The following is a 26,258-nucleotide window of genomic DNA, read 5'->3' on the forward strand; positions in this document are numbered from 1 at the left end:
TGTTGTGTTTTTCTTAACCAGTCGAAGTGACCTGCAAACGACAGCAGGATTTCCACCAGCTCAAGACATGTCCTTGTGGCATGCTGTTATGCTGCGGGCAGAACGCTGTGGGGACAGACAGACGGACGGCGCTCAGCGCTGGGTGCACGGCTGGCGCCCGCGGCGGGTTTAGAGGAACAGCTGCATTAACCGGTCTTTCGGGGTGGACTGCCTCGGTGCTGGCTGCCTGCCGGAGGGGCTGCGAGGGGAATGTGTGTGGGAGGCGCTTCCCCAGCTCCCCAGAAGAGTTACACTGCTATAAAATGCAGCTGTTGCTGGTTTTATATTTAACACAGCTTAGCACTCTTAAGTTCTTTGTCTCCAAACATGATTGTTTTCTCTCTCCAATTGTTTTTTGACCCCTCTGTGTGTGCTGGTTACATCCGCAGCACTGACTGCAGCGTAGATCAGAGCTACACGCTCCCGTCACTTGTCTGCCGTTTGCCCGACAGGAACAGCGTGTTGAACTCCACAACGGCCATCCACACACACTGAAAGAAACCGTACCTTCACCTCAGGGCCCACCCTCTCTGCTTTGCAATGGTGTTACTTGTAGGAGCCACTGACCAGTAACAATCTGCAGGACAGAGTGCTAACAGCTCACGAGGCTGTGGCAAGTGGTCTGAAGGAGGTCCAAGCCCCACCTTGCATTTACACTGCTTTCAGTTTAAAGTTATGGTATTAAATAGGATGGTTCCTCTGTACATGGTGATGACCCATCCATACATGGTGTGCCACGCTCCAGAGCCGTGGGGAGTCACTGGCGTGTAGGTGGGACAGAGGCCATGGATGCAGCTATCTCAACCTCTCCCGCTGGTCATAGGCATCTCAGCTTCTTGGTGGCTGGGCCTCACTGTTGCTGCTTCTCCTCTGCCCTCTTCTCCTCGTGACTGCTTTCTTTTCACCTCTGATTCTTGTCTTCCCTCACCACCATGTGGGAGCAGCACAGTCCAGCAGCAGTCGGCCTCTGTGTCTCGCTGTGAGTTGCCAGGTCCCCATGAATTATGAGGGCTAAATAATATTACACCACGGACAATGAATCTTTCATGGGGGCTTACCAGTGCTGCCCACTAAACCACCACCCCACCCTCGTGGGCATGTCTGTATGCACGGTCCTTGCATGCACTGGGGTATTGTTTTCTCCTGCCAGCTCAAGTGGGAGCCCTGACAGCTATTAGTGCAGGAGATGTGGGAAGCAAGAGATTAGCTGCAGACATGCCGCGAGGGCCTGGCAGAGCTCGTGCACCCGCTTGTTTTTCAGAACCCTGGCGTTTTGCTCCAGCCTTTAAGTGCATCTGTGATTTCTGCCTTCTCCCATGCTCTGCAACCTGATGGTAGCTAGGGCATTAAGCTGCCTCCCTTCCACTCCATCCAGTACCAGCCTCCACATACCAAAAGAAGACTACAAGACACCTTCTCTGCACCTGTCCCCTTGCATATCTGTCTTAATCGTCCTTTCTTACTGCCAGACCAGGACAGAACAGGGGGAAACTGGTTCACATTCTTCCACCAACACTTCCATATTTCCTGGGTCACAAATGAGGTTCCTGTTTAACTTCCCTAGTGAGAAAGTCAGAGGTGTGACTTGCCATTGAAATAATTTATGATGACAACTCTCTCTTGCCTTCTAAACTGCCATATCTCTGAGATGGGACATGCAGAAACAGGTCACAGGTTTAGCCTTTACTAAGCATTCCTGTCATTATTCCCACAGTCATTCATTCCTTAGCTGTGTAGTTGTGTAGATTGCCCTAAAAGAATAATGCCCATGAATAATGACTGTAAGCATTTTCAATGAGAAGGAGAGAAGAATTAGATAAAAATCTCCTTCTTGCCTCTGACACTAACTGCTAATATGACCTTTGAGAAGACACTTAATCACTTATGCCTTTAGCTATTAGCTTTTCATCAGCCAAATGGAGATGATGCTAGGTTGGCCAAGTATTGAAAAATCTTTTAGTATAGAGAATTGCAAAATATTTTGTTCTGGTGTATTCAGGACCCTACTTGTGTTCCCTGCCCACATTTCCATAGAAAAATATTCACTTTAAGCAAACAGATTTAGGCATCACAGAAAACAAATACAAAATTACTTAGCATTAGTGATCACACCAACAATGTGAATGTTCTAAGATTTGCGCTTGTCTGCTCAGGAAAAAGAAATGGTATCATGGGAACGGCATGGTGAATCACAGCTAGACAGCACAGCTTGAATTGCAAATGGCAGGCTGCAGGGTCAAAGAAGCAGAGAAAAATGAACTGAATAATTCTGAATAAGAAATTCACTTGAAAAAAACCTCACAGTTCACTTGCAGACTTTCTGCAAACCATAAAACAAGACAAAATGAACTGATTAAATGCTCCATCAGGTATCATGACTGTGCTACAGCACCTCATAGGGCAACGCGAGGTTCTAAAAGGAGATGTTTGTAAAACACCTGCAAGATATGAAGAGCCATATGACTCCTGTGTCACTCATCATGTCAATACCCACAAGCAAAGGTCAGCTCCTTCTCCCCTTACTCACATCTACCACACTTAAACAAATATGAATTAGACCTGGCCTGACTATTAAAACTCAAACAGAACATCCTGTTCAGAAAGTCATTTTAAGAGATTTTGGTTGTTGGCTAACAAGATAAGCAAACTTTGTCGAAGTTGTAACAATCATGACAGAGCACTTTCAGTACTGTACAGGCTGAGGGGTCAAGGGAAGTGACATCTTTATCACTGAGTCACTCTTCCCTCTTGGAGACATCTTACCTTCTCTGTTCATCAGCTGACTCATTTTTAGAGATAATAAGAGACAAATAGAATGGATCTGAGGTCAGGAGAGAACTGTGATAAGGGTATATGTCTTTTAATTAAAGATGATGAACACTGGCCTTACAAATTGGCAGCCACAAAAAGTCAAAGCTAAACTCTTGTGCCAAGGAGGTACGGCGCTCACCAGCCACCTCTGCTCTAGGCCAAAATCTTACTATCACTGTTTGGGTTATCTCCTGGAATTGGTTAAAATCAGACAACAATTAAATCTCCAGTGAACATTGGTTGAGATGTGTTTACAAGAGGCTGCCGTGGCTTCCCACTACCACGCAGCCTGCTCTGGTAGCATCCCTTAATTTCAGTAGTGTTTCCCCTTCTCTTACCCCAAAGCATGTGATGAAAAAGACATGCAATGGCCAAAAGTCTCAGATTGTGCAGTTTAAAGTCCTTACAAATCTTCTGGTATCTGGCAAAGTTCTTTTTCCTTAACATGACACAAGCTTAATTAGCCAAAGAGAAGTAGTTGCAAGCTAAGTAGAAGCTGACTCAGCCCTGCAGCTAGATATGACAAGAACAGAAGAGCCACCCTAGAGCAGATCGTAGTCAGACATGCCATAATTCACTATATAAAGGACACATGAGCAAGTGCTTCTGCACACATGTAACTTCTCTGCCATGAAGACAAATGAGTTGGATGGCAGCAGCAGAAGAATTTACCTTAGAGTTCAAGACAGGACAAATTAAACTGCAGAGACCTCCCAGCTGGATTTCGTACTACAACCTTCCTTTCTACCCTGGGCTCCCAAGTTTGTTCCTGCACCTTTATATTGGCTGAGTGACTTGTCTCCTACCCGCCTTGAGGTCACTTCTGAATTTAGCCCATTGTGCCAGGCTGCCAGGGAGCGATGTAGAGGAAGTTGGGCAGCCTCCTTAAGTGCTCGCTCACATTTCAGGAACGCATGCCACTGCCGTGCATGCAGAACATGCCGTTGTACTTGGGAAACGGAAAATTGCAAGTGCACAAAAAATCACTCATTGAGCATTGCATCCCTTCATGGTTCCCTTACTCTAACCCAGCACTGCACACCTTCAGCTATCGGCTAACTAAACAAGAGGTTGGAGATGGGGGTATAGTAAAAGGAAGCCAACTTTCAAGTAGCTTTTCAGCTACTTTTCAGCAGAAGGTACTGCATGCGAAAGGCTGAGGGCTCAGTCTCAGAAGGGCTGAGTTAGGCAGTAGCAGTGCAAACCACGCTGCACAGACCTCCCCCACACCTTTGGCTTTGCCTGGAGAGATCTCACCCAAAGGCAGTGTAGGCTTCAGGTCCTTCAGCTTCCTCTTGGTTTATCCCGTTATCAGGAGTGAAGGTTTGGTGATATGGACCCTTCCCTCCATGCACCAACACATTCCACAAAGGCAAATGAACCGCTATCAGGTAACGAGGACATGGCTTACCACCAGCTTGGCTCCAAATCAAACCACTGACTTTCCTTGAATTTAATTCTTATTGTTTTGGGGAATCCAATCCTTCAAATACATCCTTTTGTGTGTGAAAATAGAGAGGCACACAAAATAAAGAATAGCTGGGAAGATGACCCAATCTTTCCCCTGCTGATGCAAATCAGGAACAAAATCCATCTAAAATTCCTGGTTACAAGGAGACAGAGTTAGGATCCAGGTAAGGAAGTAAGCCTAGGCTACATTACGACAGAGAGGTGCCTGCACACTGTCCCAGCACATGTATCTGGGCTGATTCTGAGAGTGATAGGCGCTGTGGCAGCAATCAAATATAACCTGTCTCTGGGCTGAGAGGCAGACACCTGTCAGCCCAGGAGAGGTGAACACAGTCCACCCTGTGAGCACAGGCAGCCTCCAGAGGTGCATGTGCAGAGCTACAGGTGCAAAAGCACACAGCTTCTGGGGCCTCAAGCCACATGGGGTCCATGGATTGTGGCTGCAATCGCATAAATTGCAGAGCCAGTGCTGATCTTCAAGTCACAATCTGTAAATTCCTGGGTGGGCTTACAGGGAGACATCCGAAGGATTTAACTTCATATTGTCCCCTTCATGTTTTTTTGCCATGCAGCCTGCTGAAACATACACCGCATGGCGTTTCAACGTCTGGCTGACCTCCTTCATACGGCAGCGAAGAAACTCCTCCTATATTTAGGAGCCCTGTTCTAGGGTTACATATCAAGATACATGCACACTGCTGTTTTGCAGAACGCAGCTGTCCTGTAAGAAGCGAAAGATGCTAATCTGATCCAGGAGCTGAGGCCAGCAATTTCAAGTTTCCATCTGTCTCTGCCTGTAATACATGCAGGAAGGAAGAGGGCTGGACTTTAGGCATTAGTTGGTGTCTTCAGCATGCAGGCAGACTGCAGAAAAAAATGGAAACCTGAAGCAGCTTTGTGAAAGGATGATGCTGTTCTCCTGCCCCGGACACAGATGTTGAGGTGGAAGATTTTTACTGTGATTGCCTTTATCTGCTATTTTGGAAATAGTATCATTTTGAGTATACACCTGATAGCTCATTCTTCTTTCATAAACGTCAGTAGATGCAATGCATAATAATAATGGGCCAAATCCAATCCATCTGGTCCTCGGTGAATGATGATGAATGGCAGGTAATTTCCAGCGCCTGTCATAGATGTTGAAAATTGCTTGTATTGCTCCCAAAATATAAAGCAGGCACTTATTCCTCTGTCAGACAACTGCATCCTGCCTTCCACATCCACTGCTGTCACCAGTGGTCTGGCTGATTTGGGCAGTCAAATGTCATTCAGCTTCCCTATGCTTGATACTTCTCTGTCAGAGTCTATCACACCTACAAGAGAGTGGTTTGGTTGTCCAAGAAGCATATACTTTTCCAGCTCCAGCTGAGTGGAGCTGAAAAAGGACCTGTGTTTGACTGCATTTCTCAAACATAGCTGAAAATTTATGCAAATGTAAATAAATGAAGAGAACGGATACCACTACATTAGTGAAGGAAAAATAAGATTAGCTACTACATAGAAGCACTAAAGGACATTAGAGGAATTGCTGCATTTCCCCCTCTCTGTCACATTAAGTGGTTTAATATAAAGCCTTTATTTTTATACCAATCAATAGCACTGTAAGCTAGCAACATTTATCAGAAGCACTGAAGAAACAAGAGCTCACTTCTCATTTATATTAAGGGCTAGACTTCAAAGATATTTAAGATGCAAGTTAGATTTCCAGTATGGTTTTCAAAAGCATCTGAACAAGTCAGGTGTCTAGCTCCTATTGATCTAAATCCTTGTTAGGCACTTTCAAAAATACTTCAAGTTGCCTATCCCTATCTTCTAATGCTCAAACAGCTTTGAAAATCCTTCTCCCCTCTCACCCCACTAGCTTTGGCACCACTGCCAAAAGAAGAGACCTAAACAGTTTATAGTGCTGGAGTTAAATATTTTGCAGAAGGCTGAAATCTTTTTGTACATCAATGTACAAGTGTTACTACGGGATGCAAGGTAGTGGAAATCTGGCCACTGTTATCTGGTCAGGAATCCCCTTCAGCTGCCTCATTCAACCACTTTCCCGGCTCGTGGTGGGAAAGCCCCAGAGAGTCCACTGAGGGGCCTTTCTGAAACCCCTCAACACTCTTTCTAGATGCTGTTTTGCAAATGAAGCCAAGAGCCTACCTTGCTGACATTCACTTATTATGATTGTTAACTGATCTCTGACAACTTCTGAATGTATTAACTATGGCTGCCCACTGATTTTCCACTGGAAAAATCAAGCGTAACGCCAATGAAGTCAACGGAATTACGTGCATTGGTGAGAATGAAGCTGAATCCAAGCTAAGATTTTTGAACTAGATACCTTCCATCTCTGCTTTACCACAGTTCAGCTTGTTGCTGCTTTGGGATAAACAAGCAAATAGGAATGAATTCTGTTCCCACCAGCTGCGATATAAACTGAAGTTCAATTCCAGTGGACTCAATTAGACTTTGAATACGTAAATACATAGCAGTGTGACAGAACAGGGTTTGGCTCTTAACAGGCAATTGTTATATTAATCTTTTACAATCTTATTTTATAATTAAATGATGCTGTTTCATAAATGACTGAAAGAATATATAACAACTTCTCTTCACAGATTGTTTGTATAATATCATGTAGGCCAGAAATCCTTTATTTTCGCTTTGATTCACTTTACCCTGAAATCGCCCAATGGGTTTGAGAAAGGGAAATTATTAAAATAGGAAAGGCAAGAAAACTTAGGAAAGACAGTTCCCATATACCAGAACGGACATGAATTAAAAGTAATTTTATTCCACTTCTCAATGACAGTTCTATTATATCTGACAATACAGCAAGCTACTAAAAGTCCCACAAGACATATTAACCATTGAAATTGTATTCGAAAACCAAAGAAGAGTTCACAGAACAGCCAGTTCCTGGGATCATCAAAATCAGTGGCAAGATTCCCATGTGGACAAATTCTAGCACTGTAAATGCTGAAGAAATCAACTGATTTCAGTGGTATAAGCGAAGATTTATACCACGGTAATTAAGGATAGACTATGCATCACTGACTTCAGTGAAAAAAAGAATTTGGCAGAAAGAAAAATGAAAAAGCACATTAGACGTGTAATCTCAAGGCACGGAAAATACATGCTGCTTCCAGACATATGATTTGACAAATACAGGTTCCTGGGAGATTTTTCTTTTTGATTTTTTACTTTGATAATACATAGTTGTACTCCTGCCAGGCTTGATTCTTTTTTCACTTGCACCTGCAATTCTCCATGAATTTCTGGAGAGTCAGTGCAAGGAGAGTAAGTGTAAACTGACATAGCTTTCTTGAAGATGTAGTAACAATTAAAGCAAATGGAGCAACAACCATTGAAGATGTAGCCATCTGTGTTAATCATCACTAGAGTTTACTCCTTTGAACATGGAATATTTGGGTGATGGAACAAATATGTTATCTCAAAAAGTTTTCAGCTAATAAAAAACAACTGTCCCATGCTATATTTTCATAAGGTATCAAGAAATTGCATTAATTTAGAGACCATCAATTCTGTAATTTAAGGCTGTTCACTGAGTAGTAACTCAAGATCAGCAAGAGTCTATGTAACACCAGTAAGGGTAGAAGAATCTGTCCATGTCTAACTGCATTGATGTACAGACTATTCACAGCAAGATGAGAGGGTAAATCAAACAAAAAGACACTGACAAAGCAGAATATAATGAAACTATGTGACTTGCTAGAGGAGCAATAACAAAGGGAGGAAGAAACATATCTATTTAAAAAGAAGATCCTTTGTCAAATGAAAAAATAGAGAAACTTCTTACGTACATGGATCAGAGAAGTTTAAAGAGAAAAATATGCTCAGTACAATTTTAATGCAGGGCTGAAGCTAAGTCAAGGGAGTTCAACAATGAAAGACAACAAAACAAAAAGAAATCATTAAGAAAAATATGAATGCTATGGAACAAGAGTGTCTCTTAATAATCAAATTATTGAAATCAGTCACTGCGTGGTGAAAAAAACAATGTGAAAGACTGAAAAGCTGAAGGTGACAAAGAAAGCAGCCGCTGAGTCAGAGTACACCCACGGCATTATAAAAGCACATAGCAAGATAAAATCACAAACTTGTGGTTATGACTAGTTTATGTTGAGGCTATTTTAAAGGAATATAAGAATCCTTAATGGCCTGACCCAAAGTCCACTGGAGGCAGCAGGAGTTCTCCTACTAGGTTCTACTAGCAGGTTGTGCATCAGATCCTACACTATGCACTATAAACAGTCTAGGTAAGTTGGCTTTGACTGACTAGGCTCAGCCAGGGAACACCATGGATCCAGCATACATTCCACATAAATTAGAAAGAAAAGGGAGTCATTAGGGCAAGATCTCATTGTACATTAGAGTAAAAGAGAAAATTCTGCTTTATACTGAGATTCCTTATAAATAAATCATTTTGAATACCTGGTCACACCACACTGATTAACTAACTGAATTATCAGTTGATCCACCAGCAACATGCCTCTGCAGAGAGACTTGCAGGGTCAAATCTAAGAGTCTGGAATGAAGAACTTCCTTTTCTTCTTACTTTTCTCCTCCTGAGATTTACATGACGATATCCTTCAAGTGCAGTCCTGGTCTTCAGATAGCATACTGCAAGGACACAAAAATACGTATTGTTAAAGGAGGAAAAGACAGAGAGTTTGCCTGTGAGTTTAAATTATTAATTCTACAGATCTAATGGATACATTATTTAGTGGCACTTGGTCTCTTAACAAACATCCCTCTGGATTAGTGGTTCAATACAGTTTTGAATCAAAGCACTAAGTTTCTAATGGCACCAGTCATCTGTCAATCTGAACTGAATTTTTAAACTGGGTTACCTGAATCAATGCAAGTTAGGCTCTTTCATTGCCAGGAAATGGGCTCTTATGTGCCAAAGCTTCATGAGGGCAACAGCAACTCAGAATCCTTGAGGTGGTACATAAAACGGTCAGGCAAGAACAATACTTTTAGCAGGAGACAACTTGGCAAATACAACAGCAATACATGCCTGAGTTTTTAAAGGGACTGGGTAACCTGTTTTGTTTTGTGCCTGTGTTAGGGGTGGGAAGATGTGAGAAGTTCCCTCAAATTCCTGTGTTAAGGGTAGGTTTCAGACATCACCCATTTTTACAGATCTCACTGGCTTCCCTCTGGCTGCTGGGCTCTCTGCTGCTACCTGCTTTCGCATGCTCCACACAGTTCCCAATTCTCCATTAGGCAGCTACCCTTAGCAGCTTCTCAAAGCGGGATCCAGGACATGCAGTACTAAACAGTAAATATATCCTTGCAGATAGCATTAACTCCTTTGCTGATTGCCTGTTGGGCCCTGCTTAGGACTCCAAAAGGGAATGGGCAGAATCTATTGTGGGGGCACTTCCTCCACACACAGAGGAAACAACTGGACCAGATTTTCTATGTGGTTTGCTAAGGAAATGAGGCTGAAGTAATCACATTGCCTCTGTGCATCTATGCGTACCTGCCTGCCCACTACTCAGCTTCTGAGCTCACAGGTCACATCTGATAGACAGCTAGTGGACTTAAAGCTACTATGTTTTACAAATGCAGTTAAAATTAGTGGATCAACGAGAGAATCAGATTGTGCTCTTACCGATAGAAAAGCAGCAATGTGAGCTCACTGGTTACCTCAACATCAAGAATTTATGTGAGTAAAAGACAATAGGGTTGCCCTGACTTCAGACTTTGCACTATACCGGTTACCAGCAAGTCAATCCCTGCAGCCAAAGGCAGACAGGCTTCCTTGGCTCTTTCTTCACTGTGGAACGGTACAGAGAACAGGATGGCTAGTATAAAGATCTGGAGGCTGGCTGTGTAATTCCTGTGAATTTGCAGGCCCTCAGCTTATTCTGTCTGTGAAACAGAGACATTTACTCAGTGAAACAGTTGCAAATCATTTTGAGATCCTCAGGAAGGGGATGGTACAGAAAAAAATATAATAAGCTTAAAAATAAGCTTGTATGCCTTTCCCCCTTGAAGAACTACGTATAAGTTAGTAAGAAAAATGAATGCATACACTTGTTCCCAGAAGACAGTCTAAATGCTTGTTCCTTTTACTTCCAGTAGGGATTACCAGTGCTACATTACTGCAAATATGCTTGATTTAAAACCCCACTGATAATGAAGCAGTATCAGCTGGTACTTTCTGCAGAGCCTGGCTGTCTCTCTGTTTTCCTTCGGAGCCATGCTGACAGGTGGTAGTGCTGTGACTGCCTTGGGGTGAAGTTCTAGCTCAAGTGAGATTAAGGGGTCAGAAGTTCAGACTCCTCTATACAAGCATTAAAATATCATAACGGTTTGGATGAAATTCCAAGTTGCTGAACGTGACTATCCTTCTCATGCATGCACTTACCAGTGGATATATCTCCCCTGCCTATGGCACTGGGGTTCAAGGTAAACAAAGATGATGAGCTGCTGGTCTGAATGAAGACAATCTTGGGCCCTGTCCATTGGCAGGAGTTGCTTGCATTCCTTTTCTTCAGTACTTTGGCTACCCTTCCTCATACCAATACTGTCTCTATCTCAGCCTGGGCAGTGCAGAAGAGCTTGTTTCTTTACTTCACTCTGACTGGTTCTCCACATTTCCATTTGACTCACTCCCACTTGCCTAGACTGCAGAGAACCATTGGAGAGCTGCAGCAAAGACATGGGCTTTAGCTGATACGCTTTTTTTGCTCAGTTTGGGAAGCAAAACTCATAGGAACTCTCATTCTGCTCCCAACAGCACTGTCAGCTTCACCTAGACACTACAGACAGTCTAAAAGTGTCTGCTGTAAGAAGCTGCATATTGCTTCAGACTGCTAATAGGCTATGCTGCAAACCCAGCCGGGGTAAGAACGTGTGATTCCTACAGTAGCATGAGGTGGAATATGCCATATTGTGATCCAGTTAAGAACAGGGTTTGAGACCCCGGCGTCTCCTTCACTTAACTAAGAAGGTCCCAGCTCAGGATTGTGTTTCCCTGAATCCTGCTAGTGGGACTGAAATGACATCCAGAGACACCAAGCATCTCGTGCTGTCAGAAAAGTCCAGAATTTGGAAACTGCTCTGAAAATTTGGAGACTGCTCTGCAAACACAGATCTTGAACCCTCACTCAGACACAAAATTATTAGCTTTCACTGATCAAAAGCCTTAGCAGGAGACAAGAAGGCTGACTCCAAATCCATTCAAGTCAGTGAAAGGCTTCTAACAGGACCTATAAAAGAGCATAAGAGCAGCTGTACTGGGTCAGTGTAAACAGCCCTCTCTTCAGTATCTTGCTTCTGACAGTGACATGTTGCAGATGCCTAGAGGGAGTGTGTAAGAAAGGCTGAGCAGAGAGTGATATTTCTGCCTTTGCTACCTTCTATCTCTGGCAGTCTGCAGCTTAGAAGCTTTCTGAGCCTGCAGTTATATCTGCAACTTTGCATTTAAGCTTTCTTCTGTGAATTTCTCTGGTTGCTGTTTCAAATCATTTATATTTTTGGTATCCACAGCAGCCTGTAGGTGTAAGTTCCAGAGCTGCATTTTACATCATGTGGAAAAGTACCTCCTTCTGCTTGTTTAAAGCTACTTTCCTCTGCTGTCCTTGATCTCATTCATAAGAGACAGCAAATAATCACTCTTTATTCACCTCTAGGGGCCTTTAACTACCAGATTCCCAAGTCTCTTCTTGCCAAGACAAAGAGATCTTGTCTATTTTATCTTTCCCCATATGAAAGCTTTTTTATACCCTGCTGCCTTTCTCTATTTTTCCTCTACCACATCTTTTCCGAGCCAGGGCACCAGAACTGCAGGCAGAACTCAGGATGCGGTTCACAGCTGAGTGTAGCCTGTCATTAGATCTCCTGCCATTAACTCTCTAAGCAGGCCTATTACAGCAGACGAGGCCACACACAGGCTGAGGCACAGAGCACTCTGCACCATTTCAGTCTGTAGCGATGTCTCCTTATGGAAGACAAATACGGCTCTTTCCTCACAGCAGGTCTTGACGGACAACGTGCCTATGAGCACGTATGCAGGGCTAGACTCAGTGGTGACATAAATACTGGTTTAAGTTACATCTGAGCAAGCAGTGCAAACGTAATTCAGGGCGATGGACTGGCAAGGTAGGAGTGCAGGACAAGCTCACAGGAGAGGGCAAAAGTTACAGAACGGAGTAGGGAGAAACTGGGCCTTGAGCGCAATGGGAGATAGCTGTGATTCAGCACACGCTGCAGCTTAACACGGAGTGATTCCTCAGCATAAGGAACACACCAAGGTTTACACTGATCAAGACAGGCAAGTTTTATCACTGGGCTGTTAACTCTGGTGATGCAAGTGACAGTTTCCCCTTGTCTGCATTCAGGGTCATGACTGCAGAAAGTAGATGATTCCCAAGTGTTGGGTAGTCCCTACTCCTGGATATACATATGTGTATATATATGTATATCGCCTAATGTACGTTCTTCAAAGATAACGTGCTGGTCTTATAGATGAATGATGCTCTCCGAGGCAGCAGGACAAGCCCAGAGTTGGCTCAGCACCAGATAACTCTTAAATGAAAAGTCAAGGCTGTTTCTTTGATGCAGATGTAGGTGCCCACCACTGTTTTTCCTGTCCTATTGTTGCTCTGCTCTACTAAGGTGTGCAAGGAAGCCTGGGGGTCAGAGGATAGGAACTTTCTGAAAAGTGAAAGGCCCTTTCTCTTCCCGAGTCCATCAGTCCCTGCTGATCTATTTTCAGCTAGGTAAAAAACAGCCTTTCAGCTGTTCCTATGGTCTGTGGATTGTTATCAGATGCACATCCATGATCTCATCCACCAGATCCTGGGTGCAGAGAGCTGAACTCAAGACTTTGTGGGCAGTCTAATCCAGGTCACTCCCCTTATCAGGCTATGTGTGTCACAGACAATGACAAGCTAGTGTGGTGATGAGTTATGGGCACCAAGCATTACTGTGTCATGTATCCTAAGCGGGATAGAACACATACTGGATTTGGATATTGAAAAGCAAGAAGAGGAGATGTGAGAACAAATGGATAACTCTGGCTGAAATTTTTAATGGGGCACATGGGATTTGGTACCCAAATGCTACTGAAATTCAGCGAGTTAGGCACTGACCTCAAACTGGTCTTCTAGAATACCATCCATAGAGAGGAAATTACTTGTCACTGAATGCTGAAGGAACCTGGATCTAGATCTGGAGAAGTATTTGCATAACTAATTCTCAGTGGTTTCAATAAGAGATGCTCAAGAGTGGCAAACAGGAGTAGGTAACAGGGTCTTCAGCAGTTAATGTGGCAGTTTCCACAGAAGGGGGCCCAAAACTCTGCTGAAGGCAGCATGGGACTGCTTGAGACTGTGCAGCACTGGTGGTGATGAGCCACAGGGCACTGTTCCCAGAACTGCTGAAGCAACTGCCTGGCACAGCAAATGCCTTGACCTAGACGGAGTTTCAGGGGCAGGATGTAGTTGTCTGGTTGTGGCTGCAGGGAGTGCCCTGTGCCTCTCCTTGGGCCTGGGGTGATGGTGGTCTCACCTGTGGGAGCTGTGCTTTGGCTGAGGAGCTAAGTCTCCAGGGGACAGGGCTTCAGGAGAGGGTGAGCAGACTGCAGACCATCAGGAAGGACAAACAGGAGACCAACAGGGTCTTCACAGAGACCCTGTGGAGGGAAGAGCCCAAGCCTCATGATGCAAAGGATGAACAGCTAGAACAGAACGGGTGTAACCAGCCCCCTGGGAGCAGGTGAGGAGGAACTAGTTGTACTGCAGGAGGCTTCACAGCCCACGGAGCCTGCACCACGTTTCTGCACCAAGAAGAAAAGGTGTGTGACGGTTGATGGAAATTCCCTCCTGCCAGCCTGACTTGGAGGTTTGTTGCCTTCCAGGAGCTCAGCCCTGAGACATTGTGGAAAAACTGTTGAGGATCATCTAGCCCTCAAACTCCTTGTCCCTTGCTGTTCATCAGTGTGGCTACCCATGATAATGCCAGGGGACATCCTGAGTGCATTGAGAATGACTACAGCATGTGAAGGTGAGCAGGCTCAGGTGATGCTTTCCTCAATCTTGCTGGCAACAGGAAAGGCTCAGTTAGGAGTGGGCGCTTCCTGCAGGTGTGTGGCTAACGTTGCAGGCAGTGCTGTGGCTTTTACGACCACTGGACCCTCTTTGAGGAACAACAACTGCTGGAGAGACGCGGCAAACATTGTCCATTCCTCTTTTAAAAAGTGCAAGCAACAATCTAAGGATATGCAGAACAGCTACACTATTACTTTAAATAATGGATAAGTATGATGAAAGAATAACTAATGAGAGAGAGAAAAAGCTATAAAACATCTACGCAAATGCCATATGATAAAAACAAAGTGCACATTCTTAATATGTGTCTGATGGAGTCAGCAAGACCACGGATAAATCAGAATGGGCTGGTAAAATTTATCAAGGGCTTTATGAATACTCAAAAACACCTGCTGTGAGAAGCTCTGGAAGTCATGGAAGAAAAGGCAAAGTACTGATACAGATTAGAAACTGGGTGGTAAATCCAGCATCCACAAGGGAGGGATAAATAGGAGTATGGAAGGAGAATAAAAGGGGGGTACTCCCAATAAAGCCTCATTATTCTTTCAAGACCAAGAAAGTCCACAAGAAATGTCAGCAGGAGCAACTCAGTAATGAGGCACCTGATGAATTCCATGTGGATAAAATACAAGATACTGAATCCTGGAAGGGTCAAGCTTTTCATATGTATTGCTGTAGTCTAAATTAACTTTCATGACAAATGCATGTGCAGGTCACAGAAACATCAGATCTGTGCCTAATGGTAGTCAAATAAATCAATTACAGGGATGACTGTCATATTCTTCTATTAAGGCTATTTTGTACCATCTTACTAACACTGAAGTATATACATTTGTTAGCACATAGTAATTTTACACTCACGTCACATTAGCAGAGAGTACAAAGTGGCTCTTGGTAAATAATCATGACCAAGGTGTACAGATGGATGTATGAGACAACTTTATGGAGAATGCAGTGTCATCCAGGTGCACACCAGTGGCATGTCAAACTCAAAGACAATTTAGCATAAGATAAAAATGCCCAAGAGTAAGGCAACAAGGCAGACTCAGAAGGACTACTTCCTTATGGAATGACTCAGGCAAGCATAGAGAGTGGAAAGGCCAGTTGGATGCTGCTGTTCACCCATTTTCATATCAGGAGAGTAAAGAAGATTGTTGTTCCCATCACACACTTTCTTAGAAATAAAATTAAAAAACAACCCAAAGTGCTCTTTGGAGGGTGACAGGTGAGAGGGAGAAGGGAAGTAGTCAAGAGCCTGGAAAGCTAGAGAGAAGGGTGAATCCACTAAACCTGCCACTTGAGTCCTGACAGAACTAAAGGTACCATTTGGCCAAGACGCCTCTATGGAAATGCTACCCTCAATACAGAAATTAATATCTCAGTGTGCTGAGGATTTCCAGGCACCTGGAAACACTTCTGTCTAATGCAGTTTTTTCTTCAGTTATTTTTCTTTAGGAAGAAAAATAACAAAAATACCCTGAAAAGGCAAAATTTAAGAAGAAAGGCAATAAAGCCCAATTATACTGATTTATTGCTGCTTACTTCCTCCAGGGTAGGAGAGAGAGAGGTGCTTACAAATACTAGATAGATGTAAAGAGCTAACTACCTCCAATTTCTGGCAGTAGGCACATGGGAGCATTCACACATTCAGCAAGCAAGGTCCTACTGTAGTGCAACTGAAATGTTGACTGCAATTACATGTAGCTAGCTGCGGCCTGGTTAATGTAAATGCTTTTGGCCAGTGGTTTCAGCCATTCCTCATGCCGTCTTTCTCTCCCTGTACTTAGAAAAAAAGAATTGAGTTGCTATCCTTGTCTGAGAAATGATGAGTAAGGTGGTAGAAGTGAACAGAGGAATTTACTGCTGCTGTCAATTACAAAACTTGGCACATCCAGCCTGAAGTGACTTGCTTTTAAATCTGGGAGGACTGCACAAATACAAGCTGAATCAAAATGAGATTCATGCTTGCAAAGGGTATGGGAAACTAGTGAATGATACAGTCAGCTTCTGACTCTGTGGCACCATTCTCTAATATCCTAGAGAAAGGAACTCCAGTTCCATTAACTTCTCCGCAGTTCAATATGGTATACTTCAAGTTTTGGCCTGAAAATGTTGCGCATGCTTAACCAGCTACCCCGCTCCACTCCCCAGAGATGTTTGCACTTCAGTGGTGGATGAGGTGATCTCTATTTATAGTTTATATAAAAATTTGGGCAGTCTTTGGAAGGCTTAGGGAAGATGGTGCTCCAACCAAAATAGCTAACAATAAAAGATTCACATGGGTGATTTTAATGGGGAGTGCACACTGCTGATAAGAAAAGAACTTATTGTTGCACAATCCTAAGAAAGGTATTCATGCCCCAATTATTTTTGTCCTCTTTTCCTAATAGACTTGTAATCCACCTGTGTAACTACTTTGTACACAGAGACTTATTTCTCTAGCTTCTTCACTACAGTTTTAGATATAACAGGTAGATCACCTATACAGCACTGAATGTTAACAACTTTCATCCGCAGCAAGCCAAGTCAAAATTAATTTGTAGTCAGCTTTGATATAGTCATGATTATCTTAATATCAAATAGTAAAATAGTAATTGCCTGTCTTCTCCTCCTTGGAAAGTGTTTTGAAAAAAAATGCATTGGAGAGATAATGATACTGAATATTTGCACTTATGGACACTACCATCTGAAACCTAAGGATCTCGACACACTTGGTCTTGCAGATGAAGAAACTGAAGGACTGAGAAAATAAGAAACTTGCCTAAAGTAAACATCTAAGGGAGCTGCAAGAGTTTCTGGAACCGCTGCTAATATTCAGTCCCTTGCATTTAATTACAGAAAATAGCATTAATTATAAATTACTTAATATAAAGTAAGAAATCAAAATTTCTCTTTCGGAAAACACGAGTGTATCCTTAAATTATAGTATTACTAGATGGTTATGACAGTCTTTAGTTTCTTATTCTGAAGCCCTCATACAAGGAAGAACTTCTTGTATTGGGACTGACTGCATTTTGCTTACCGTTGTGAAATGAACTACGCAATAGATTCCGATGACGACAAGGCCAATGAAAATTGATGCGACAGCAACCCAGAGCGCATTGCGACCCAGTCTTTTTGACCCTTCTATATCTCCTCGATTGTAACTGTTTAAAGCCTGTAGAAGGGAAACAGAGAGTTTGTGACTATTGTTAACAAAAATCAGTACACAAAGCAATGTAACTGACTTGACTAATACTAAGTTTATGCAAATTGGTACTGCAGAAAGGACTTCAGAAAATGGTGATTTGTTTAGTAACAACACATTTGCACTGTGTACAGTTCAAGGTAACCGTGGAGTTGTTTTTCTGTTTCACTCATTTTGAGCACTGTTCATTGCAACTACAGGTCTTCATCTTCAGTGGTTAGGAGGAGGTGGTGAGGTGGGAACAGGGGTAAGGAACTCAAATGAGGAGTTTGCTTGTACACACCTGCAAAAGGGCTGTCAAACCAACTCTCATCCACCCACTTGCATAAGTCAGTGGTTTGAATCTCTGCAAATAGTATTTCTGTAGTATATGTGAACTGTAGTTTATACAGTTAACAGAAGTTGGCCGCTTCACTAGCAACGAAATCAACTCTGACCCTCTATGGGACCATAGCATGAAGAAGATAATAAATAGGCTGCATTTTACAGAAAGCCTCAGGAAAACTCCTTAAAGAAAGCTTACCAATTTCCTGTTTTTCCAGTGTTTTACTCTTTAAAACCAAATTTGAAGAATTAATAGGTAGTACACTGGTGACGGAAAAAGCAAAACAAAGAAATCTAGATTATCTGCGCCATCTTTGCAGACTAGCGATTCTGTCCCTCTGTATTTTTGGAACACGGTGATTATTATTATTATCATTATAATACACATTCAGAAGTGTGCATCAGACATACAGATACTACCTCAACAGCCTGAGTTTATGTCTATACATCCATGATTTAGCAGATGCTTTATATTCATTAAATGCAGAGACTACAAGGTGTGATAGGACCACTCTGATCTTCTAGTCTTGTGTGAGACAGACTGTAGGATTTTCTGAATTAATTTTTGTTTCAACCAGAGCGTATTTTTAAAAGAACATATTCAGTGAAGTACACAGAAATATTCCAGCATGAGTCTAACGTAATTTGTAGTAACTCTTTCCGAAGAATAAGATGCTATGAAATAACTTAAAAAAGGAGATTAATGCTAATAATTATTTTGAAAGATCTGGAGAGTTTGAGTTCATAAACCATAAGATTGGGTCCAGATTTCTTTATCAGACTGCACTATTGAACTATCCCAGCATATTTCCTGGATGAATTGGGATATTCATGACCTGTTCTTTAGGATTTCCTAAGTATTCCAGGCCTGCCCAGAAGCAGGAGAAGGGGAAAACCTGATCAAATGAACCATGGACTAAGTAATACAGGTTGTCTATTAAAAATGACTGCATGAGGTATCACCATGTGCTATTACTAAAGTGCTTTGGTTATGAATCATTTTTTATAGCAAAGATAGAACAACAGTTAATTCAACAGAGTGAATACCTGAGACTGTGGGGAGCAGGAAAGGAATGAACGCAGGTGATAACTACACAAAGTTAAAGCTGCAAGTCCTATCTGGGTCACTTTTGTCCACTAAAAGCCAAATTCTGCCCCTTCTATGCTGATAAAAGTGCACTCATTGTCACACATACTTTACAGCGAGAGAGGCTTTTAAACTTAGTCTGAGCTTATTCAGACAAATAGGTTTAAAGCAGTTAGAAAAAAACAAAAAGAAAAAAGAGCCATTCTGCAGAGAGGAAATTACTTCTAACGCTTTGCCATAATTTATTTCCATAACAGCTTGGCTCAGAACATTCAGGCTCATTTGAAAGATCTTGATGAGAGCAAGGGCAAAGGAGCAAAGGTATTCAAAGATTTGTTTCTCAGGAAAATTAGGCACTTTGAAGCACAAGGGATCTTACAAGGGTCTTAAAGCTGATGTTGCCAATGAAATTCACTGCAGGAACATAAACAGGTGCCTGGCTTGGTTACAGAACAGCTTCAGAGTCATGTACCTCTCCCATAGCAAGCACAGCAAGTGAGCACAACACTAACTTTTGCTGCTGTATGGAAATGTAACCATCTCAAGCTTAGGAAACACTGATGTTCTGCCTAATGAAATGCCTAGGTTACTGCTATGCGACCAGGAAATTCTGCAGTCTGATCCAAAGCTGAGTGGAGGAATTGCCAGAAGATTTACTGGCTTCTACAGGTTTTTGTTCAGGCCATAAACACCTCCACCACAGTAAGGTATCAAGCGTTCCTGAGGTTTTCCTCAAAATGACACAGGGAACGATATTTAGGTTACATGGCAGCTATTAAGTATTTTCGAAAATCTGCGCTTCTTTCAAATTTAGCCTTACTGCTGAATTTCATATTCTCCTAAGCCATTTAACTTCCAAAAACATTTTTATCCTGGATTTAGCAGTGGCACTCCCTGCCCTGTGCTTAGCCATGGATGTATAGCATGACAAGCCTGAGAAACAGAAGCATCTCTCCAGACAGCTTTGCTCTTCTTGCCAGGCAAAGCACTCTAGCTGCTAAAGCATACTTAGACTTCAGAGGATACCAAACATAGCTATAGAGCCTTTTTCTTTTTTCCTCAAGTGGAAAAATAATTAGGGACATTATCTGTGTTCTGTCAATTAGTGAGCACACAGAAATTAATGGGCTAGATGAATCCTTGGTGTTAGCACTGCAGTAAGATCACTCGTGCCAAGGCAGTCCCAGAGCAATGAAGCCCATATTCCTATGGTTGCATCTCAAGGCTACTTGCTCTCTGAGCTGCAAATGCACTCTTGCCCTTAAAGACAGCACTGATATATTTCTTCTCTTCCTGGCAGCCTACTTTCCTAGACATTTCTCTATCATATTTCCCTGGAGAATATCTCAAATACCTCTACTTTGCTATCAAATTTTGTTGAGGTTGGCCAGAAGACTTAAAAGACATAATGGAGAAAGAGGGAAGAGATGGAAATGAGAGTCAGAGACGCAAACATAGAGTCAGGTAGGATGACTGCCCAAGCCTTGTTTCCTTAGGGTATCAAGCTAAAAAGCCAAATCTAATCATTTGAGCAGAAAGACAGCAGCTGTGCTGAGGCACAGTCACCCCGATTCTCCACTGACGGGGATTCTTGTTAGAAGGGGTGACCAGCGAAGCTCCTCTCATGTCAGTTACTCCACTATTTTTTTCCAACAGTCCTGTCTGCAGGAGAAAAGCTTTCTTACATTTTCCCAAACTACATTCAGGAATGTCAATAAAAGGAGTATCAGGAGAAACATGGCTTGGCTTGGTCTTGGGCAGGCTGACTTCTCCTCCTGCCTCTGTCAGCAATTGCGAATGTAGCAACTTTGGCTACAGGGAGAAAAATGGAAAAGCATCGCTGACACCAAAGCCCCGACTGTGCTCCGCTCACCCATCAGGGGACTAGCTTTCCGTGACATCTAGAGTGTGGCCCTGCAAACACTGTATACTCAGATCCCCATCCATGTGGTCTCTGAATGGAAATAGAGTTGTAAGCAAGACACGGATAGCAGCACGAGCTTGCAGTTCTGTAGCACTTTGCTAATGTATTTAGGAAGCCTGGAGAAAGTCCATGTAATTCCTGCAGATACTGCATAAATAATTCACTCTGTACACTTTAATAAATAATGTCATTTTAATAAAAATCCACAATGAGGAGGATGAAATTAGCATTAAAGAAGAGGATCTGGGAGAGACAGCAAGGAGACAGAAGCTTCTTTATTAAGAGGCTTACATTAAAAAGTATAATTTAGATTCAAGAAAAAGGAAAGATTTGGGGGAACTGGTTGGTGTCTGATGTAAAGCTCTTTTAAGTTAATTTACTTCCATCTACTTCACCAGGCTGTGGGACCAAGCCTTCTAAAGCCTTAAATGTTACATCTGTGTTTATTTCCAAGGGCTGGCCAATACATACAGGAAACAGCATCTGCAAGTAATATTCAGACTATCTAACTGTTACAACAAATTTCAGTCATTTCCAGCCTAATACCATATGATGATTTCTCAGACTTCTGCTGCCTCGCTCACTATGATTTCATAAACTAAAGCCACACTTTGCAGCTGCTAGTTTACTTGAGCAACCACACTGACTTCACCATATCTATCCATAAAAGACAGTCTCAGTTCAGCAGTGAAACAACCTAACCCCATACAAACAGAAATTTGCTGAATTAACTACAAACCATTAATTCCTTTGAATGTGCATTTTCTGTTCCATATCCCTAGAACATCAAAGTTATTGCAAAAGCAAAAAGAACACTGAATTCTTGCAGAAATCCTCCCCTACATCCCTTACAAATCTGGGCAGTCCAAACTGAGCTTATCTGATCAACAATTTCTGTTTTCCACGAGCCAGGCTGCAACAAACCTTATTTGGCTTTGCCTGCAAAGAGGCTCTCTCCAGTTCAGACCAAAGGAAGAATGAGACATGCTAGCTCAATACGACTCCTCACTGTGCACAACGAACGAGTAGGGGAGGGAAAGACGGACTCAGGCAGCGACTCAGGACCAGGCCTGATCGCTGCTTTTTGCCAAATGAAACAGGCAGACGATGAGCAAGACACAACGAATGGGGAGTCTGCTCTGCATGCTGTACAGCTGCATGCAAATGCTAGACTTGTGCGTCTGTAGGGATGGGTTGAAACCTTGTTGCCGAAAGCTTATCAGTTTGCAAAGATGAGGGCCACACAAATGTGTTTTAAGAACAGCTGCTGAGCCTTGTTGTTTGGTATTACTGAAGTAGGTACAGGCTGTCCCATGTAGTGCCAGATGTGAAGGTACCTACAACCTACTTCAAGAAATACATTTCAAAATAAACTTCGTAACTGAAGACAAGTACAGCTGTACAGGAACACTGGTCCCTGTGTTAATCTGACCTGACCAAAGCCAATATACTGTTCATGGCTTTTTAGGATCTGAGCTAGAAGAGATCCTCTCTCAGGAACCAATTCCATCCTTTGCTGTCGCATGACTTTTAACACCCCCTTGCACCCTGTCTCTGCTTGAATACACAAATGTACAGACAAGGCATCTGAATCCAGGGGCAACAAATGGAGTCAAAGGACTCATCGTTATCAGAATCCAGATTTTTATAGCTGAACTGCATGTTGTTTGAACCATGCAAATGATCAAACAGAAATGTATCACTACAAAGAGGAAGTTACAAGCCAAGAATTAGGGAAAAACAGCTTTTGAGAGACTGCTTTGAAGTTGCTGCAAATCTAATGCCACATGGATTCAGATGCGCATCTTTGAAATAAGAGAACTGAAGGTGCTGTATTGAGAAAGGCCAACAAGGTTCATTAAACTACCAGACCTAAGTTCTGGTAATTAAAAATACCTACTTGATTCATTTTTTAGGGTTGTCCCACAGCCTCCCTCTAGCTCCCTGATTCCATAAATCAGATACAGCCAGTCCTCAGATGCAGCGGTGTTTGGGTTCACGGTAGGGGAAAGGGGCACCCCTGCAGATAAGGAGCCGAAAAGCTCAGCATTGCACAGCCTAGCCACAGTCTCGCATCAGAGTCGTCTCTGCCGCCACATGAGCTTCCTGACCTGGCGCCTGTGCTCCACCCTCCTGCCCTGGTGCCTCTGGTCTCACCTACGTGCTGAGAAGGAATGGGAAAAGCCTGAGCTAGGCACCTTTAGGGGAGAGCGATTGTACAGCAACACGATACAGCCGCTGGAAGCAACAGGAAGCAGGAGAACCTACGGCATCTGGCTGGAACTGCAGAAGAGTACTGCAGCAAACAGTCATCCTACAGCCAGGAGTCCTGGCCAAGAGCCTGGGGTAAATAGATCTCCATTTACTGAAAGTGCCGAGCAACCTCACCACCCGTGAGTGACCAGGAACTAGTTTGAGGAGGCAGCTCTTGTAACATCAGCATATCAGCTCACTGATGCCGTTACCTTTCACTTCCACTAGCTATCCTTACTCCTCTGTCACGATAAATAGCTTTCTTTCACACAGGAGGTAAGGAACAAGAAAAAGTTATCACCACAATCGGGAGGACTTGGGAGAGCTCCACTCCAAAAATAAAGTCAAGGAGATAAGATCTGGAACGGTAAGATTTGTGCCCCTAAAGGTGAGAAAGAAGTGAAGGAACAAGTACCGAAGTTGTAATTGGGGCAGCAGAGGAGCCGGCATGGACTGAAGACAAATCTGTCATTTAATTCGGGGGTGTGTTAGAGCCTACTTTTAGTGTGAAAACTATTTTCATTGTCAGAATTGAAAGCACCTAAGAAGGCTATGAGAAAGGCAAATAGGGTGCTGAACCATGCCCCCTTTGAAGCCGACAGGACCTTTCCTTCCAGGCCCATTCCAGGCCCTGGAAATTTATAGAGAACTCCACTTCTATGGGTCTGTCTCTCTTCCAACACAAGATCTCAGCAACCTCTGCAGACTACATAGGGATCTTCTGTAAGAAAATAAAATAATCCACTCTTGTATCTCAGTGTTAACCCACAGGGACTCTAAGAAACAAGCTGGGAGAGAGGGAAGATGTAGATCCCCGCAGAAGTGGAGATAAAACAGCACAGGTTATAATGCAGAACCTGGAGTTGAGGTGAGTGGCAGTTACAAGCTGCAGCTCCAAAATGCAGGGGAACGGGGCTGTGGTAAAGAAGTTGGACATGTTATTTTTATGGAAAAGGAATGGTAAGAATGATGTTGAAATAAAAGGCATTCACACATGCCGGAGGTTATTGGTTCGGTTTTTGTTTTCTCCCTTCAAGGGAGTGGGCAGCTGAGACCTGCAGAGACTGTTCTGCATTCAGGAAGTGCTCTTCCCACCATGGTTTCTATATATCCCATGGAGGCAGTTACTTAAGCCTGACTCCAAAAGCCTGCATGAACTGCAACTAGGGCGGGGGCGGTGATTTCCCCATATGGGGTGCAAACATCTTTAGAGGCCAAATTCTGTCCTTGGCAGTTAACTTCTGTGCAGCCCCAGAGCTTTGGTGAAAGTACAGTCACAGCGAACACACGCGCACAGCCCCAGATCATCAGCTCTCATTACTTTACATAGCACCCTAAGTGTCCACAGACAGAAATGATGCTGGGTACCAGCAGAACCAAATCTTCTTCAGTCAAGAAAGAGAGCGTATAGTATAAAGTATACAGAACATACATAAAGAGAGCATATGGTATATAGTACAGTCAGTAACAAAGAAAAGCACATAGAAAAAATAAAATGACAGCTAACACCTTTCTTTTTTGTAAGAAAACAGTTGTGAAGATGGCTTTAGAATGACTCTTGTAAATAATTTTCAAGTTTAAGCATGTATCCTGATATCAAGCTGTAATTTCTGATGAATCTTATTAGTTTTAATAGAGTGTGTTTTAGTATATTTTGCACAGAGGTAACTATCCCACTACCTAATTGTGAAAAGAAACAGCTGTATTTTTTACTTACCTTTTCAGCCTGGCTCTCAGAGAAAAGGATGAAAATACACAACATGTTTTACACCCTTTTCAGTTCCTAAACAACAGAAATACATTGCAGTATTACTGATTACACTGATCATGCGTCCTATTAGAGAAGTCTGGATCTGACTTTGCAACTCTTAACTCAGAGAAGAAAATTCTGTTCTAATAATCCTTATGAACTTAATGAGATTGCTGCACTATTAAGGACTATTCAAGTGAGTTCGGGCTTGTAGGAGCAGGTTTGTTCTCTCAGCATGCCCAGTGCTTAATTTTATGTGTTTTTTTAAACAATGAGTTAAAATTATTATTGTTTTGTATATTATTCTAGCAAATAAAATTAGCATTGGGCAGAAAAGCCTGTTTACTGCTAAAGATGACACTTCTATCGTAACTGATTAGCCAAAGCAAAGACCACATCCTTCGCAAATCAGAGCTCTGCTCCCCAGCTGCCACTTGCACACATAAACGTGTCACATTCAGCGGGCAAGTTAGTTGAGGTAACAAATCCCATTAATTGCAATAAACCTCGCTTGTTCCCTCACATAACCAGCTACTGAAAACTTGCTGAGAATCACCTTTTCCTCCAGGTTTTACGCCTGGTTTCGGCTGGCCTCTGTCTGCCGGGACAGCCGAGTGGCGCCCCGACCGACCCCGCGGATGCTCCCCCGCTTGCTGCCCCGAGTTGAGGGGCGGCCGGAGCCCCGCTCCGCAGGGCGAGGCAGCGCTGCCCGCCGCAGCCGCAGCCGGAGCCGGAGCCCGCGGCCGCGCCGGCCGGCAGCACGAGCCCCGGCTCAGGCAGCCCCGCGGCCGGGACCGGCGTCGGGGCCGACGCGGGCAGCCGGGGGTCGGTCGCCGCGGGTTCGCGGGTTCGCGGCCGGCCGCCGCCGGCGGGACGGCACTCACCATGAGGGCGAAGACGAAGGAGACGATGTTGATGGGATGGGCGGGGCAGAAGCAGGCGAGGATGCTGAGGAGCAGGTAGTTCTTGGGGCGCGGGGGCGGCGGCCCGTCGGGCAGCTCATCCTCGATGTTGGTCTCGGGGCTGCTCTCCGGAGCCCTCTTGATGTCGGCGCCGGCGGCGAGCGCGGACATGGGGCTGCGGCGCGGCGGACGGGCGGGCGGCTGGGGAAGGCCAGCACCGGGCAGGCGGCAGGGAGCCGGCCGCGGCGCCGAGCCAAGGGAGCCGCCCGGCGCGGCGCGGCGCCTCCCCTCCCCGGGAGGGCGCTCGGCAGCGCGGGGGCGGGGGGCGGCTGCCCGCTCCCGGCGACGCGCGAGCGACTTGGCGGCAGGAGAGGAAGCGAGCGAGCCCCGGCCGCGGCTGCCCGGGTCCTGCCCCCGGAGCCTCCCCCGGGC

The 26,258-nt window shown here is 43.9% G+C and overlaps 1 protein-coding gene across 1 annotated transcript; it reads right to left on the minus strand.

The window, feature by feature from the left end:
- Nucleotides 1-7,085: 7,085 nt before the first annotated feature.
- Nucleotides 7,086-25,997, minus strand: TMEM233 (transmembrane protein 233). Its single transcript, XM_064522284.1, has 3 exons — nt 25,809-25,997; nt 17,422-17,556; nt 7,086-8,955 (listed from the first exon to the last, which is right to left on the minus strand). Exons 1-3 carry the CDS (start codon nt 25,995-25,997, stop codon nt 8,944-8,946), a joined length of 336 nt encoding a protein of 111 aa, XP_064378354.1. The 3' UTR covers nt 7,086-8,943.
- Nucleotides 25,998-26,258: the final 261 nt, after the last annotated feature.

Source organism: Dromaius novaehollandiae, chromosome 17 (assembly GCF_036370855.1).
Source record: "Dromaius novaehollandiae isolate bDroNov1 chromosome 17, bDroNov1.hap1, whole genome shotgun sequence".
In the NCBI taxonomy this organism is placed as follows: Eukaryota; Metazoa; Chordata; class Aves; order Casuariiformes; family Dromaiidae; genus Dromaius; species Dromaius novaehollandiae.

Coding starts and splice junctions, on each gene's coding strand:
- TMEM233 (XM_064522284.1), bottom strand. CDS start 25,997: ATGTCCGCGCTCGCCGCCGGCGCCGACATCAAGAGGGCTCCGGAGAGC. Junction 17,557..25,808: donor CCTTCGTCTTCGCCCTCATG/GTGAGTGCCGTC, acceptor TCCCTTCTACAG/GCTTTAAACAGTTACAATCG.